General features: G+C 35.9%; 1 protein-coding gene across 1 annotated transcript in view; it reads left to right on the plus strand.

Annotated features, from left to right (window-relative positions):
- LOC114657542 (zinc finger BED domain-containing protein 5-like) overlaps nt 1-11,306 on the plus strand; it is a 188,620-nt gene extending 177,314 nt beyond the window's left edge. The window contains exons 2-3 of the mRNA XM_051932206.1: nt 10,188-10,243; nt 11,014-11,306. Coding sequence (XP_051788166.1) covers nt 10,188-10,243; nt 11,014-11,306 — 349 coding nt within the window. The remainder of the gene's footprint in view (nt 1-10,187; nt 10,244-11,013) is intronic.
- Nucleotides 11,307-19,294: the final 7,988 nt, after the last annotated feature.

Below are 19,294 nucleotides of genomic sequence, written 5' to 3' on the forward strand. Positions count from 1 at the left end.
TACTCAATTGTTCCTAGTAGCAGGGGGAGGTACACAGAGTGGTAAATTAGAAACTTCTATTATTTCTGTATGGTAACAGAAATTGATGCCTTAAACTTTTAAATATTTTTTGCCTGTAGTTCCTATTAGCATGTAAAATAAACTTAACATTTTTTAAGTTAAAATAATGCATTTGGGCGGCATGGTGGTGCAGTGGTAGCGCTGCTGCCTCGCAGTTAGGAGACCAGGGTTCGCGTCTCGGGTCCTCCCTGCGTGGAGTTTGCATGTTCTCCCCGTGTCTGTGTGGGTTTCCTCCAGGTACTCCGGTTTCCTCCCACAGTCCAAAGACATGCAGGTTAGGTGCATTGGCAATTCTAAATTGTCCCTAGTGTGTGTGTGTGTGTGTGCGCCCTGGGGTGGGCTGGAGCCCTGCCTGAGGTTTGTTTCCTGCCTTGCGCCCTGTGTTGGCTGGGATTGGCTCCAGCAGACCCCTGTAACCCTGTAGTTAGGATATAGCGGGTTGGTTAATGGATGGATGGATAATGCATTTGATGTGATTGCTTAATTTTGAACTCAAAAATAATAAATGCAGATATTCTACAGCAAGCTTTTATTATGATGAGTTACAAAAAATTTAGGAATTTTTACATATTATAGATTATTAATTTTAGGTAAGGAATTTAAGTATAAAATAATTTTACTAAATATTTCATAGTTTTTCTTTACAGGATAGAGTGACAGATTTTTCATGAATAGACTCTTGTGTTGTAATATACATTTCAATGTTATATTTCTAGCATGAGAATATTTTTCATGTCTGTGATTCAACAATAAAAACTAATAGTAACCTTTTGGGGCTGAATACAGTACTTCTGTTGTTAAAACATCAAATCCTGTTCTGTCTTAGTAAGTGGAGACAGAATAAGGAATGAATATCCTGCAGATTATGCAATGAGAGACTCATACTTCACTATTAAACAGCTTAAATAGAATTCAGACAGTTCCACTATTCAAACACTTTGCACAGCATCTCAATGACATTTTTCTTCCTTTGGCAAATTTTACTGTTATTTTAAACTGCATTTGTTTGAAAGATATTTTATGAAATATGCCCACAAAAAGCTGTATACTTTCTTTTAGTAACCAGCGGTGCTGTCTCAGTCTTATGGGTTTGTGATCACATTGTGGCCTGCTTGCTCATTGCATGGATTTCTCCTCAGAGTGCTTAATTTTAATCTCAAAACTCAAAGATGTGCAGGTCATGTCTGTGGGTTACTCTCCATTTGCCTGGCATCTGTGTATGAGTCAGTTTGCCCTGCGGTGGGACTGCCTTTTGTTCAGGGCAGGTTTCTGCCTTGTACCCAGGACTCCTGAAACAGGCTACAGCCTCCAACAGCTCTAATATTAAATTAAATTCACAATGGATGGTATATTTTTGATTAGGTAATTATTATTTAAAAAAACAGCAAGCATAATGTACTGAAAACTATGTTAATATTACTTTAGAATAAATTATACCTCCTATATGACTTTCCATGATATTAAAATGCTAAGAGAGACTTGATTCAGATAGTTTTCAAAGCTGTTTTTGCTTAAGCGATTTTGTTTTTTAATTTAGTATATTCAATCCAACTATTATATTAGGTACGAAAAGGAAAACTATCAATCTCAAACTTTAACTACACACACACATATTATTAACTATGAAGCAATATAAACCAGCTCATCTGTATAATAATGATAGATTATATGTATTTTCTAATTTCACCAGTTTATTGAATCATCTTTTTTTCTGTGGCCTTTGGTATATCAGTCAATCAGGCACCTTCTGCATTATCTACGCAGTTAACTTTGCATATGCTACATTTTTTGCATTTTCATTTTCACTGCTGTAAGGCTGAAGACACTGGCTCAATATTTGGCAAGGAAAAAAAAACTGCTGTTTAAGCTTTATCAGCACAGGAGTATACAACAGAGACAAAAAGAGTTTGTTAAATGGATGGGTTCCAAAGGATCCAATCCCTCTGTAATAATTGCATCATTGGCTTTTGCTTGTAAAATCCCTGAAGTGGATTTTAAAGGCAGCCAGAGGACCAATCTGACATTTCCCATTTGAATCGTCAAATGAAATCTTGCCTGGATGAATTGTTTAGTAATTGTTGTTATACAGCAGCACAAATTCCCTTACTGAAACAGAAAACTATATTAGTATGCAAACAGTATATGAGTAAGGTCCATAGCTTCTTTGTATTTGTTTCTTCAGTTTTGCACTGTCTCATCATTTTTATGACCCTTTGACAGCTAAAGGTTTTTTTTTTTGTTTGTTTTGTTTTTAACTAAAGGAAAGGAATGTTTGAATTTCAATTTTTTTGAAGGACTGTGATAAAGTGTTTTGTATTACAAACAATTGGAAAGAAATGTCTAATGGTGCTATCCGTATTGTTTAGTTATCAATTTAAATTGAGTCTGTTATGTTACTATTTTGACGTAAGAAGGAAAAAGTCAATAAGACCAATTCCCATAAAAATACTAACATCTAAAAGCCCATACAAGAGTAAAGAAACCTCCGTAACATTATACTTTGACTTGTGATTCAGAGAATCTGTGTAGCATTGTATAATACATCATACTTTAGCATGTGCTGAATTTCGGGAACGGTAATTGTGATATATGAAAAGCCTATTAAAGTTCTTTAAAACAAAAATTAAAAATAATTTAGATTTCTGTGTGATTGTGCAGCATACTGAAAGTTCCTGTGCCATTGTATGGTTGCAAAATAGGCCATTAGTTTTCATCCAGCCTTGCAAAGTAAGTTTTATTTTTTACCATGCTATCATGAACAAACAATCCATTCACAGGCTTGCTCAGCATTTCCATTAGCTAAGTAATCAATGGCTCATTAAGAATAATAGAGACACAGCCCGCATAATCCAAAGTAAATTACCAACTTTCAGGCTGGGTGACAATACAGATCAAGCACATGCCACCTAATTATCTTAATGTGATTGAATAAAGGCAGTGTGGAATCTTTATTTCAGATCATCTGCGTGCAGAACAAGTACCACCAAGAAGGTACAGCCAAAGGTTTCTTGCAAAATCTATCATATAATTTACTATTAAATTCTTTAAACAGAAATTCAAAAGTAACGGCACATTTATGTACATTTTGTGCAACTGATAGCATCTCTTATTTTACGGCATCTATCAGATTGTTTCATACATACAACAAATAAATTTAAGCATTTAGTTTTTCAATTGGTATTAATAAGTCATTTGTGCTTATGGCTATTGTTGCTTCATTACTGAAGACAAAAAAGGGTTTACCTGTTCCAAAGTGAATAAATTATTCATTTTAATTTTTTATGAAAATTGATTTACTTGCAGTAATTCCTGAAATATATGAAACTTTTCAAAGATGACAAAACCCAAGTTAAAAAATATTTGTTCATTGTGCAAAATGATTAACAATATATGCAGCAATTACTAAATAACAAACATCTGAATCTCACATTTCAGTCTTCTCAAGAACAATTAAACCAAAGAAAAAATCTGTCATTATAAAAATTGTTGATAAAATACAAAGCAAAAAGTCTGTTAACTGTACTTAATGTGATTTAACTATAATGAAATCTTGTTGAAAATTATTGTTTGTACTTTTGAAATTTATACAATTTCAGTAATTATGGGTGACCTGAATGGACGCTTAACGACTCAACTTGTTAGAACATGGTTGGCACAAGGGAACTGGATTTTCTGACTTGTCACTGATGTAAGGAGTTTCCGTGTTCTGTTCATGTGCAGAGGGTTTTCTTCACACCTTGAAACATGTAGGACAGGTGGATTGATGAGTTTTGCCAGTGATAGACTGACACCCATCTACTAGATTAGTTTCTGCCTTAAATCTGTTGCTTCTGGACCTGCTTATTTAGATTAGGTTTGTTTAATAAATGGTTAGATGTGTGGCTGTTTTTTCTGATGTAAACTTTCTTTATGGATGATTGTGCTCTCTGTGACCAAGCTAATAACCTTTTATTATAATTTCTGAAATGTAGACTATCATATCAAACATATTGAGTATTGTGTTACTATATAAATATTTACAAATCTCTCTATTATAAAAGAAAATCTTGAGACAAGATGAGACTATTGCTAAGAGATTTTTTTCAAGTCCTGCCCTCCTCTCAACCATTTACAGTTAACTGCTGACACCCACTGTCTTCTCACCTATCATTCGTGTGAATGTTTTTGTTAGACACAGTTCCTGCGCTCTCAGCTCTTAAAAATTTTTATGTTCTCCACACTTTAAGTACCTAATAAAAGAAGACTTGTGTCAAAAAATTATTGAAGAATTTCATCCCGAAGGGTTATCAACAGAAGAAATTAGTACACGAGCAATCCTAGAACCAAAAAACGATGAAGTCAAACGAATGAATGCGAACATTGTCGATCGGTTACTTGACAAATTGGTTAAATGCAGATCAATAGTCTATGCTGAAACAGTTGGTGGTGACGTTGAGTAAGATGAAAACATCAACTTACAATATCCCACAAAATATCTATAACCGTTAACACTGTCCGGTCTTCCACCGGCCGAATTACTGTTGAAAGAAGGATGTATCATAATGTTGTTGAGTAATTTATGTATGAGTGATGGGCTATACAATAGGACAAGATTAGTTGTATTCAAAATTGGTGGAACAATTCTGACATGTACTTGTCACCTGTTAAAATTTTACATCTTATGTGGATAACATTAGAAACCAAAGGAGATCTTTATATGCCATTTGTATTAAAATGTTTACAGTTTCCCGTTAGAATAGCTTTTGCTATGACAATTAACAAATCACAGGGACAAACATTCGAAAAAGTCAGTTTATTTACAGTATAAGAGAGATAGAAACTATATTCACTCACGGGCAGTTATACGGTACATGTACTTTTTGGTATTTGAAATTTCATTTTAGAAGCAAAAACGGAAAAACAAAAATGAAAGGAATGTTCAGATTATGATTTTTGATCAAAGAATAAAATGAGGGAAAATAAGGTATTTGTTTTAATTCTGTGGTAACAAATAGCAGTCATAAACTTAAAATTACACATACTTTTCTCGATTTTATTTGTGATTCACATAATGAAAGTGTTATAGCTCAAAAAAAACAAAATTGACGCATTTTCATTGTCTGAAACCGGAGATACTTCTTCTTCTGCACGATTTTTGACGACACGTACGAACAGTCCTCCTCCTCACAACACATTGACCAACGGCCTTGAAGGTACACTGCATGGCATCAGCAGAGAATGGACCATTACGTTGTTTTTTCGGAACAGTAAAAGAGTGACACTCCGGGACGAGGACATGACTGCGGAAAAACTGAGTCACATCTTTCAGGTAAAAATACAAGCTTTGCAAACTTTGCTTCATTGATGTGGCAGTTCTTTTATGAACATTATTATTACTTACTGTGAAACAGCTAACATTTGATGATTTCATTTACTAACATGAAGTCTGGCAATTTTTATAGTGCTAGCATTTTGAATGTGTGTAAATGTGTGAATGGTTGCTCATTGACAAGTGTAACACATGTTAAGAAAACTTTCTGTAAAACACGTTGCTCTCCTAACGTGTTACATTTGTGCGCACTGTTAATACTCAAAACGTTTACTGTATAGTAGCCGGTAAAAGTCAATGAGCAACCATTATAATTAGCACTATAAAAATTGCCAGACTTAGTGTTAGTAAATGAAATCACCAAATGTTAGCTGTTTCACAGTAAGTAATAACAATAACGTTCATAAAAGAACTGCCACATCAATGAAGCAAAGTTTGCAAAGCTTGTATTTTTACCTGAAAGATGCGACTCAGTTTTTCTGCAGTTATGTCCTCGTCCCAGAGTGTCACTCTTTTACTGTTCCGAAAAAACAACGTAATGATCCATCCTCTGCTGATGCCATGCAGTGTACCTTCAAGGCCGTCGGTCGATGTGTTGTGAGGAGGAGGACTGTTCGTACGTGTCGTCAAAAATCGCGCAGAAGAAGTACCTCCAGTTTCAGACAACGAAAATGCATCTGTTTTGTTGTTTTTGAGCTATTACACTTTCATTATTTAAAACACAAATAAATCGAGAAAAGTATGTGTAATTTTAAGTTTATCACTGCTATTTGTTACCACAGAATTAAAAAATACCTTATTTTCCCTCATTTCATTCTTTGGTCAAAAATCAAAATCTGAAAATTCCTTTTATTTTCGTTTTTTCATTTTTGCTTCTAAAATGAAATTTCAAATACCAAAAAGTACACAGACCTTTTTGGTATTTGAAATTTCGTTTCAGAAAATATCATTTAAGTTGAAAATCAAATAAGTGTCTCTTATTCTTTTTTAAAAGGGGAAAAATGAAAAATGCAAAACAATTACTTTTTCCCTTTTGTTCTTTCCCACATCAGAAAAGAAAAATGCAAAAAACAAGAACGAGAAAATGGTCTTTATTTATTTTGTCTGAACCGGAAGTTTTTGAAGGTCAACAACCTGGTCAGGTAATGCACCACTTGCAGCAAAGACTGGTCACTGGTATGTAGACTGGTTTGCAAAGCTTGTATTTTTACCTGAAAGTTGCGACTGAGTTTTTCTGCAGTCATATCCTCGTCCCGGAGTGTCTCTCTTTTACTGTTCTGAAAAATAACATAATAGTCCATCCTCTGCTGATGCCAGTGTAACTTCAAGGCCTTCGATCGATTTGTTGAGGAGGACTGTTCGTACATGACATCAAAAATCGTACAGAAAAAGTACTTCTGGTTTCAGACAACAAAAATGTTTGTTTTGTTGTTTTTGAGCTGTTACGCTTGCATTATTTGAATCACAAATAAATCCAGAAAAGGTATGTGTAATTTTAAGTTTATAACTGCTATTGGTTACCATAGAATTAAAAATACCTTTTCTCTCATTTTATTCTTTAATCAAAAATCAAAATCTGAAAATTCCTTTCATTTTCGTTTTATCATTTTTGCTTCCAAAATGAAATTTAAAATACCAAAAAGTACATGGACCTTTTATATGTTGTGTTGTCACGATGCCACTCCAAACATGGAATCAAAATTCAATGCAAAATTGATGAAAAGTTAACTCCAAATATTATTTTTACTGAAGTTTTACAGTAAAACTAAGTTTAAAAAGTATTTGCATGTTAATTTCAAAGCCAAACAGAACGAAAATATATAACGCAACGAATACCTCTAATGCAACTTGAAACATAAATTTTTCAATTTATTATGTTTTACTATTTTTTACTATGGTTAATTACTTGCTGTATTGTAAAATAGTTAGATCTACTATGCATATGTAACAATTCCCACGAAAATAACAATCTGTTTTGTATATCCGCTTCCCCATATGTGAGCGGCAGAGCTGCGAAGTGGCTAGCACGTAGCACCCACATGGGGGTTGGCGAGCGAAGCAAGCAGGGAGCAGAGCCCCCTAGTATATATATAATTTTTACATGTATAGGTTTGTGATAATTAAAATAATTTTAGATTTCTTTTAACGGTTTTCTCACACACTGAATCTTGGAGTGCAACTGATTTAAGAACTTTAAAATTTAAGCCCATTTAGTCAAAAATGGAATGATAAATGAGTGTGAACAAGTCATTACTATAAAAGATTTGATGCCCCAATATCAAGTAACCTGGCATGACAAGACACTCTTCACAAAGGGCGAAAAAAGTCTCTCTTCATTAGAATAACCTTCATTCCACCATCAAAACTAAGATAGCTGTAAGTGAGATACATTTTAAGAAATTAAAATTCTAATACCAGCAGGTAGTGTGGCTTAGCAGCTAAATATTTTACTTTTAAACATATAGATTTATTTGCACAATCTCTTCTGGAATTGCAGTTAAACCTCTTGAATTATGTAGTAAGATGATGCCATGTTGTAGTTCAAGTATTGTTCTCATTACAGTCCCTCCTGTTTCCTTAACCTGCTTATTCAGGGCAGGTTGGGGGGCACCTGGAGCCTATCCCAGCAATCACTGGGCATAAGGCAGGAACAACACATGGACAGGGCACCAGCCCATCACAGAGCAAACACACACACGCGCACACACACACTAGGGCCAAATTACCAATGCCAACTTACCTAATATGCATGTCCTTGGCCTGTGGGAGGAAAACAGACCACCCGGAGGAAACCATGCATCAGATAATCATATTTAATAATATTTCTAGCCATTAGGAAGATTAAATAAAACCATGCACTTCAATAATGTATGATACAGTATTTTGTATGCTGTACACGTGAAGTATTGGCAATAGACAGCTTTACAACATACAAATGATGGAAATGATTTTCAATGGTAAATGTTTCATGAATATTATTTCTGTTTAACAACTTATCAATTTGTTGCAAATTGAATGTATATCATATTACTTTGCTTACTAGTTATTGGGGGGAAAAATAATCATATTTGAGAGGTGTTTTTTTAATGGTTACAGTCATAAAAAAATGATCTGATGAGCTTAGTCAAGTAAAGCTTACATTTTGAGAGAGGACATGTGAAAATCTACAATATTATAGCATTGTGTTTTTTAATTTAAGCCACAATATCAAAAATGACTGGCTTTATTTATAAAAATGTTTAAAAGATGTGTTTTAAATTCTTCTTATAAGCTGTGGTGCCCGGCGGGCGTCCATGCCCGGCCGAGACGCCTAGGAGGAGTGGAGGAGGGCTTGTGCCTCCTCCAGGACACGAGGGGGCGTCCTCCCTGGTGGCTTTGGGGACCACGGGTACAGAGCTTAGAAGCTCAACCCTGTAGGGGCCCGTGGTCACCGCCAGGGGGCGCCCCGATGCCTTGGGAACATTGGCCCTCAGTACTTCCGCCACACCGGGAAGTGCTGGGGGGAAGAGACTTGAGGGCACCCAGTGGACTTCTGACTTCACATTGGGAGCTTCCGCCACACAGGGGTGTGGCTACGGAAGCCCTGAAGATGCACCTGGAGCCCATCCGGGGCATATAAAAGGGGCCGCCTCCCTCCAGTGAGGGCGAGAGTCGGGAGGAAGAAGACGAAGCGTGTTGGAGAGGAGTGGAGGCGGACCAAAGAGACTGTGAAAGGCATTGTTGTGTGGCCAAGACTTGAAGGGGTGATTGGTGCTTTGTGCATTGGGTTGTGCACTTTATTGTAAATATGGTGAATAATAAACGTGTGGTGGACTTGAATACGGTGTCCATTTGTATGTGTCCGGGCAGCTTATCACAAAGCGCTGTAATTGCTTCTGGAATGGACTACTTTCAATTCTGTATAGGACTAAGCGGGTTGTAAAAATGGATGGGTATACAATATTTAAAAGCCTAAATATCAACACAATTTTCAATGTTTCACTGAATATAACAAGTAAACGTTTTTTCACAAAATAATTACTGTAGAAGTTAATGGTGTTGGAAATTGAATGTTAACACGTGAGTTTATGTACTGCAAAAATGCATCTTTCACTCCTTTACTATTACATAATAAGACCATAACAAAGACTTCTTGTGGTGTTAAAAACACTTATAAAACATCAGTGGTTATTCATCTGTACAATGTGGCTTACTAAAATAACTTCACTTTCACATTGGAATGGTCAGAGATAAGTGAAATACATTTCTCTTGATATTGCATACTTCATTATAAGACTTGTGAACCGTTCATATTAACAAGTAAGTTTAGCAGCGTGTCAAACACTCCCAACATGCCACACAGCACAGAGATGAATGCAATATCAACTGCTGTTTTATAAGCATTATGAATACTAAAAGATGCCTTTGTTAAAGTCATATTCCATGAGAGTAAGTGAGTAATAGATGTATTTTTGCACTACCTATACTAAAGTGTTACTAATTCAATCTTAAATTCTGAATTTATTTACCATAAACAAAGCTTCTCAAGCTGATTTTTCATACTGCTTTTACACAAAAGGATTGTTTTTGTAAGACAAAAAAATAACATCAGACTTCATTTGAAGATCAACATATAACACATAAGCAAACAATACTGTAAATTCAGAAGAAATATATCTATAAACCCACAATGAGTTGCATAAAACTCACAGAAAATAAATTTGCATTCAAAGCATTTTTTGTTTTAGCTGCATGAGATGCCCATTTTTGTCACTATCTCATATAGTACATATCACATGCATTCAAGGTAACTTTTTTTTTTTTTTTTTTTTGATTACAGAAGATTAAACATTTATGCTTATCACGGTGACCCAGAAAGCCATATAGAAGGAATGTGTAAACATACACCACACCTCTTCAGAAATATCAGATGCTAAAGATTACTTGCTTTGCTTTTGTTTTGACATTTTAACAGGTGATGCTTTTTAGTGGGTTTCATTGCATGGAGTGTGAAACTGACAGGGTGGCTAAATTGTAAAAATGCTGATTAGCTGGTACAACCTTATTGCTGTAGTCAACCATCCAAATCTTCTAACAGGTTTGGCATGGTAAATTTACACTGGACCTTTGCTATGGAAGGTAAATGCTGCAGAATGCTTTCTCAGCACATGTTCCCACAATTTCTTTTTTCTTTAGTGTGCATTCCGAGTTCATTGATTGCTGCTAATTAAGACTATAGAAGCGCTTTTGTTTAATTATCACTGATACAGATGGCCACAATGATGGTAAATCTAATTTAAATAATGAGACCATCTAGAGGTTTATTTTGTGTCTTGTTTTAGCCCTCAGATGTGGTTAAGACTGAAGAGGCACATATAGCAGAAGCATTAACGCCTAGTGTGCACTGGTGGTTAAACTGTAGAGTACTGAAAAAAAATGGCCTTGTTCAATGTTCTAAATTCACAGCACTATGAATCAGAATGTATGTTTTAGGAATTTGAATATATTTTAAATATGTATATATATTTATAGCCAAGGCTGGAATATACTGTGTGTGTATATCATATATATATGAAACAATAAAGATGTTGTCTACTTGTTAATAAATAAAATACTTGTTAAAAGTTTGATTACATAGGGAACTAAAAATAATTCTTCTGTTTTAGCAAATATTGGGTCAACTGAGTCAACAGATACATTTATTCAACCCCCTGAAGAGGGCATTAAAAAGCACCATGCAGTTTGGGCAAAGAGATGGTTCTGTGGAAAGGATCTACACTGGTATCTGGAAAGTTGCTGGTTCAAATCCCATCACTGCCAGAAGGGATTCTACTCGACTGGGTCATTGAACAAGGCCCTTAATGTGAAAATTGCTCCAAGTGCACTGTACAATGGTAGACCCTGCGCTCCGACCCCTAAAGGTCATGTGAAAAGACAAATTCCCCGTAAGGATGTATAAAGTATATTTAAAAATAAAAAAAAGTCTGCAGAGCAAAAATACTAGTTATATGCAACTTCTACTGTGTCCAGAAATTTCTTTTGCTTGTTACTCTGTGAATAGCACCTTTTCCAGTAAGGTGCTTGAATAAATCTCTATCCAGCTAGAAGCTGAATACAGTAACTTTTATATTTTTTCCTGTGTAACAGCCTCATATGACTGCTCATTCACACAGTTACAGTCTTATAAAAACTAACTACAAACTCTTTAAAATAGATAAATCTGTCAAGCTGCATCACACTATATGAATGTTATATTCAGGAAGGTTAACTGTAGCTGATTCAGCTCTGATGTATCATCTTTGATAATAGCTTGGATTGTTTTAGGAAACTGATGTCTTTAATTTTTGCTCGAGGTATTTGAGCAAAATACCTTTTTATATTTTTTAACCTATACTATAAAGGAAGTGACTTTTAAGTTAGCTGTAAGGAGGAGGGGAGAGAAAAACGAAGCAAGACTGATAAGAGTATGGAAAGAAACTAAAACAAGATATGACAACGTCACTGTGCCTAACTCCACCACCCTCCCAAACTAACCCTTCAACCACCCACCCCAGTATTGGTAGTACGATTCCAGAGAATCACGCATAGGGCTCCCAATTACAAAATCACCCCCATAAAATGCTAAACCAGCTGACAAACCAGTATGACTCAACCAATCATAATACACGAAAACCTTTCCACCTATCATTATATAGCACTCAATGCCACCTTCTTCTGACCAATATTATGTTCAGGTTGGACATAAATGCATGCCCTTTTGGACAATTTTGAGTTTATTGTGAGAGAGGGATGCAAACACTTTAGATTTTAGGCAAGGTCTTTAGATTTTAAGCAAGAGGATTGTCTGAGTCATTAATTACAAACACAAAACCAGAATAACGGTCTAAACTAAATAAAAGTGAAGACCAAAATGTATTTATTATTATTATTCATTCTTTGAGCACAAGTCTCTCTTGGGGTCTTTTCTGCCAGAAGTCTTGAAGTTCATATTCTTGCATAATACTAGCATCCATCCTAAACAGGATGACTGCTGTAATGCCTTGGACCTCATGGCACGTGCATGAAGTGCCAAGCAACCACACAGTGCTCCTAGTAATAAGGTACACAAAATGGTGGCCTCCATTAAAACAAAATACACAAAATGGTAATAGTGACATCATTGAAATAATAATTAAAATCATGAACTAATACAAAATACATAGAAACAAAAGCAAACCTAATAAAACAAGTGATAGATTCCTGATTAGAAAATATACAACAAAGGAGCACCATGGGAAATGATTTCCAAACCATTAACAATTAAAACTTATTGTCATGTTACTCCACTCTACTGTATTTAACATTGTTCCATTATTCCTTTGTGATCTTTGAACTCATAAATATCAAGATGAAATAAGACAAGTTGTTCATGATAATTAGGCCATGTGGAGTTTTTATAGTAAACAGAATACTTAAGTATAAACTTCTTTTATATCCTTGATGAGAGTTGCATTAGACTTGTCATAGTCTCTGTCCAAAATAACATCAGTAAGAGGAGTTGTTTTACTGGATTGAAAATCTCGGCATGGGATCTTGTGATTTATTATATTTCTAGAATCCTTTAACTAAAAGGTAAATGCATTAAACTATTTCATGTTGACTGAGATGAAATAAGTGGAAAAAGTGAGTTGTCACACAGAGCAGTTTATCGGTAGCCCATTTCTCTAATCCTGAGGTTTTTTTTTCCTCTCAAGTTGGGCATGCTGCACCAGATTCTGCATTATAATATGTTTGATTTTGAGTTGAGCTGTTCCAAATATTAGCCTTGTTTGTGGAATTATTGGGCTCATTCCCTATGATGATTTTTCTCTTGGATGTGTCACTGTTCTTGATAATGTTTCATTTTTGTAGAATGACTAATAAATATTTTCCTAAAAACTCTTTAAATTTTTAAAGCTTTTCTACACTTGGTGTTCGATAGCATAGAGTTTTTCTTTTACTATCTATACTTGAGTTTGTGTTCGCTCTAATTAAGCTATGATAATTGCTCTTTGCCAGTTATGACACAGGAACCAAAGCCAATCACTGAAGATCATTTTCTTTAACAGCGAAGATAACTGAAGATATATGCAGGCATACATTGCAATGTAAGGAAATTTTAAAAATGGCACTTAAACTAACCTTTCTAAACATGTAATACCCAATACTGCAACACTGAGGTGCTGCAACTTACTGGATACATGTAATTATTTTGTGATCAGTTTGTTTTATTAATAAAATCAATAGGAGGCTTCTTATATTAATAATACTCAATATATATTGCATTTTCATCATCATATCCTACTGCATATTGCAAATAATATGCCAAGCTAACCATAAATCATAAACATTTTATTTTCTCTGAACAGTGCCAAATGTAACAACTATAACAATGATATTTCATTTAAATAATTTCAAACATTACTTCATACACATATATATAACTTAAATAAGTTAGGTCAAACTTGCATTTATCCATAAAATGCACATAAACTTTATCTCCTGCAGCCCGTGTTTGGCAGAGTTAAATAAAACTAATATGAAATAAACATGACATAATTTATTAAATGTTTAGGTGAAAGCATATAAATACACTTCAAACTGGACAGCAGTTTCTACGTCAAAATCAAAAGCATTGATGGACACACACCATTGTGGAAATCCTCATTTAAAAAAAAACCAAAAAAACCAAGTTTTTGACCTTCGCCACAATGAGTGGGAAGTGTAATTTATGGTCTATAGACCTGACACATACGTATCAACAGCAATTAAAAATGGTAGCAACTTAAAGCTCATGTTCATTCTATAAAGCACAAAAGTACTGTTATGTAAGAGAGCTGATCAGCAAAAAAACAGCTTTCAGATTTGGCAAAAAGCATGGGATGAAAATCCTTTCCTCTTAACAAGCCCATGAAATGCACTTAGACAGTCCCATGGTGTCTTGAGGCTGCCTCAGTTAGCACCCGCTAAAAAAAATGTCCAACTCTTTAGTTTGACTGATGGTTTCCATTTAGGTTTTTGTGACTACCAATAATTTTTATTCATTGTTATAAATGTTGTTGTTTCACGGTGTATGGCACATTACATGCTGGCCATAGTGAGGACTGGCAGTTGGCTGATCTAGTAATACTTGAATTGTTGAATTAATAGTTGAGTTAGAGTTTACGTTAGAACAACACTAACTGCTGTTTAAAAAATCACTAACACTTCATCCATCCATCCATTTTCCAACCCGCTGAATCCGAACACAGGGTCACGGGGGGTCTGCTGGAGCCAATCCCAGCCAACACAGGACACAAGGCAGGAACCAATCCCAGGCAGGGTGCTAACCCACCGCAGGACACACACACACATACCCACACACCAAGCACACACTAGGGCCAATTTAGAATCGCCAGTCCACCTAACCTGCATGTCTTTGGACTGTGGGAGGAAACCGGAGCGTCCGGAGGAAACCCACGCAGACACGGGGAGAACATGCAAACTCCACGCAGGGAGGACCCGGGAAGCGAACCCAGGTCCCCAGGTCTCCCAACTGCGAGGCAGCAGCGCTACCCACTGCGCCACCGTGCCGCCCATCACTAACACTTATATATGTGTTTCTATGTCTAGACTGAATGGTACTGATCCAGTTATAATTGATCTGCTGTACTTTGTTGCCCTGTTGTCGTGTCAGTTTACTGCACACTGTCTTGTCTGTTTGCACTGTATGTTGTATTTGTACTAAATGGTGTACGTTATCTTGGTGCACTACACGTTGTATATATGCACTGTGGTGCAGAAGACACATAATTTTGACTCAATCTATACTAGTTATTTGGATGGAATGACAATAAAGAAACTTGACCTTGAAATTGTTTTGGTGTTCGGCTTATGTTTGAGTTTTTATTGAATATAATTTTGTATTTTCAGTAGTAAAGTGCTTTTCCAGTTACACATGGCATTCTCACTTTATAAATGAAAGGGAACTTTATTAACATTGTTGAAATTAAGTAGAATTTGAATGTCATAAAATCAATATTATAGACAATATGGGACCATTGAGCTTTTGTGTTTTTGTTAATATGAAATAATTTTGTAATACTAAATGCTGATTTTTTTTTTCTGTTCGCAAATTGTATTTACTGGAGAGTATTCTTTTTTTAAGAAAAACATTCTTTAATTTTTAAGAAAAAGGTACTTCAGTTTTTCTATTCCTTTTCAATATCCTGCTCAGTCAGGTTCAGGTTGAAGAGGTCAGCATATTGCTATTATTGAAATGGGTGAATACTTTTTGCTTGGCAGTGAAGTACATAAAAACATCAGATCAATAGCAGCTGGATTTCATGATTTCTGACCTTCAGTAAAAGAGCTGCCAGATCTTTCTTTAAATTCATATGGAAAGTTATGTGATGCTTGTCATTGATGAGCAATGTTTTTCTTACTTTAGATTGAACATGATTAATTTTAGTTAAAGTTCATGTTTTGCTTTTTTCCTCTGATTGACCTGAACAGAATAAATCATGTTATTCAAGGGGGAATAAAAGGACAGAAGCCATCAACATTTATTAGCCTCCCTGTAGCGAGGTTTTACACACAACCAATTTATGCTTTATTCTGCTTTCATCATATGTCAACCTGCTTAGTGCAGAATCAGCAACCAGAATTTTGCAGAAGAAAGTGAGTTATGATTCTTTCTCTTCTGTAAATGAAAGTTATAAAATATATAATGCATTTTACAAATGTTTAGATTCCAACCAGATATTTTTGCATAATAATTTCTAAATAATGCTAGAATTGAATTTAATTAAAGTCACATGCAATGCAGCACAATACAATAAACAGTTATTGCTATTTTACAACTCTAAGAGTGTAGATATATCCATTACAAGTGAACAACTCACAGTTCTTGAAAACAGAAAAAAAATGTGATATGGCCAGCCCATAACTTTTTCCATATTTACAACTCGAGTACAGCATATAGTGTGAATTTAACAAATGACCTAAAATGGTGAAAAGCGTAAGCAGTAAACTACCAGAGGTTTAAATTTAAAGCTTTGGTTAGCAAAAACTGAAAAAAAAGAACATTTTCAAAATTTTACAAATGGGCCTTCTTCAGGGAACAACTAATAGGTTACAACCTACAGATGTACTGCAGCATTTAAAGTAAATTTAACTCTTGCAAGTTGAACCAAACAATTTGCACAGGTGTCCCAACTTCCGTTGATTACTTAAAAACACTCCGTCTGTCTTAAAGCAGAGGTGGAAAGGATTGTGGTACTACACCCTCTGAAGTACTACTTGGACAATATAACATTGTAGAAAGGTGTAAATTCGAGTTATAATAGCAAGAAAAAGGCATTTAACAAATTTAAATTACACAGCATTATTACCCTTCGAAGTGTAGGCCTTTCATTTAAAGAAACTGCACAATCTTCTTATATAATATGCTACCATGGCTGTCTATTTGTCTGTCCAGGATTTTAAATCATCTGTAGCTCGTAAACCGTTTGAACTATTGACGTGAAATTTGGTACACATATATACTATGTGACGTCTACTATCTGCTTTTGGGGTGATGATTGACCTCCAAGGTTATTCGTCTTTTATTTTTATTTTATTGTAGAATCAGCTCTCGGCAGCAGGGCGGCAGTGCAGCGAATGCGTAAGGGTGCCGTTCCCATCCCTACCACCTTCACCGTTGCTTTCCCTACCTCTTCATATCTTAAATAATTCTTGAGGTAGATTGAAAACTTAAGTGCCAGCTTAAGTGAACCGTGCAGTGCGCCATTATTGGTAAATAAATACATAAAGTGCCAGTGAGTACGTTGTTGTACATAACCCAAAGGGAAATGGAAACTGGAAGATCTTCTGATAGGAAGAGACCTGGCAAACCCAAAGTCACAACCCAATTAGAATACAAGTTTCTGAAGGTCACCAGCTTGCATAATAGGCACTTCAAAGCATAGCTTAACAGTAGTCGAAAAAAGTTTCTACTGTGAAGAGAAGAATTTGTGCTGCAGGTTTGACAGGGCAAGTGACAGTAAGAAAGCCAGGACAAAATAAGAAAGTATAAATCATGTTATTAAAAGGGGACTAAAAGGACAGAAGCCATCAACTTTGCCTGGGCAATGAACTACCAGCTGTGGACTACTACAGACTGGAAGAAAGTCTTATGGACTGATGAATCAAAACTTTAAATCTTTGGTTCATTTCACAGGGTGTCTCTACACTGTCGAGTTGGTAAAAGGATGGTTCTTCACTGTGTGACAATAACTGTCAAACATGGAGGAAGAAGTGTGATAGTCTGGTGTTCTTTTGCTGTAGGAAGAGTTGGTGACTTACTCAGTTACTGGCATTTTTAATTAAAAGCGTTACCACAGTTAGACTGTTATATCAGCAAAAGGTGGCTACTTTGAATCAAATTTGTACAATATTTTGTACACTTAATGATTTCTTGACTTATTTTTTTTATTTGCCCTTGTTTCTTTGTTCTATGCCTTGATTTCATGAAATATTAAGACACTGTACTGTGTACATTTCTATGAAAGTTGCAAAAACTGATGTGTTCTAAAACCTTTGACTAGTGTTGTGTGTGTGTGTGTGTGTGTGTGTGTGTGCGCGTGTGTGTGTGTGTGTACCAACACAAACACACAATACAGTCCCGGGTTCAAATAATGGATGGTTTTTTTTATCCATAATACCTCAGTATAATCACAAAAGCACAAGTTCTCTCCATAACCACTTCTCCTCTCTTTTCACTGCACTGACCTCCACCAGCTAAGTGTTGCTCATCCTCCTCCCAGCTCCAACTTGCCTTGGACAAGGGAGTGAGGTCCGTTTCATTGAGGACATGGGAGTACTTCTGGTGCCACAGCTGCTGCCAGCTGGAGGAACTTCTGGGTTATATGGATGGCCAATATAGTAGGAATGCATCTCCCTGCAACGCCCTCTTGCAGCACCCACGTACTCCAGCAGGGCTGTGCTGCCAAACTACAACTCTTGACAGTCCCTGCTGTTTCCCAAATGGGCACCGAAATGAAGGGCTGCTGCCATATAGTGCCTGGGGGGAATAAACACCCCTCAGAGATAGTCCTTACCTGTCCTCATTAATCCCGACCAGGAAAGGTATTAAGCACATATAGATAGATACTTTATTAATCCCAAGGGGAAATTCACATTGTCTGATTGGGATACCTGTCCATTTGTTTGAGGCTTCCCGCCCAGGTAAGGAACCATCTCCTCTGGCTAGGATGTTCATCCATCCATTAGGGCAACCTTGTCTGGGGGCAACATCCTTCACTCTCTTGGCTTGGAGGCCTTTCTGTTTCAGGGTCTCCCGTCTGGATGAGGGATCTTACCGACTCCTTACCGGGATGCCATCTACAATACAGGTGTGGACAAAAGTAGGTTTACAGCTGTTCATATGGAAAAAGACATGCAGGTTATGATTATTACAATAGTTTTATTAACTCACTAGCTTTATTAACTTAAAATGTCACAGTGGCACAGATAATGCAATAATTAATAAGTAATACTACAAGAATACTGTGTTTCGTGTACTCACAACTGTAAACCTACTTTTGCCCACCCCTGTATATGTAAAGGTAAATATTGTTATGCAGACCTTCCAAGGCTCATTCAAGGTATGCAATGTTATGCTGGGATGAAATGGGGGCTTAATTGTTAACAGTGTCATCTTTTTTTTTTCTCATTTTCTTTTCTAAAGCAGTGAGATGTCGTGCCTTGAGAGCAGCTGACTCTGCTCCTTACAGCTGTAGAAGTATAATGTCCGAATGCTGGAATCTCATTTGGACCTACACCTGCCAAAGAACAGGTCTCCTATTGAACAACCTGCTCTTAAGAGGCACCACCTTAAAAAAAAAACATAAAGGTTATCTGTTATTTCAGTTTTAACACCTTCATGCACCTGTTTTGTTTAAAGATTTA

Source organism: Erpetoichthys calabaricus, chromosome 9 (genome assembly GCF_900747795.2).
Source record: "Erpetoichthys calabaricus chromosome 9, fErpCal1.3, whole genome shotgun sequence".
In the NCBI taxonomy this organism is placed as follows: domain Eukaryota; kingdom Metazoa; phylum Chordata; class Cladistia; order Polypteriformes; family Polypteridae; genus Erpetoichthys; species Erpetoichthys calabaricus.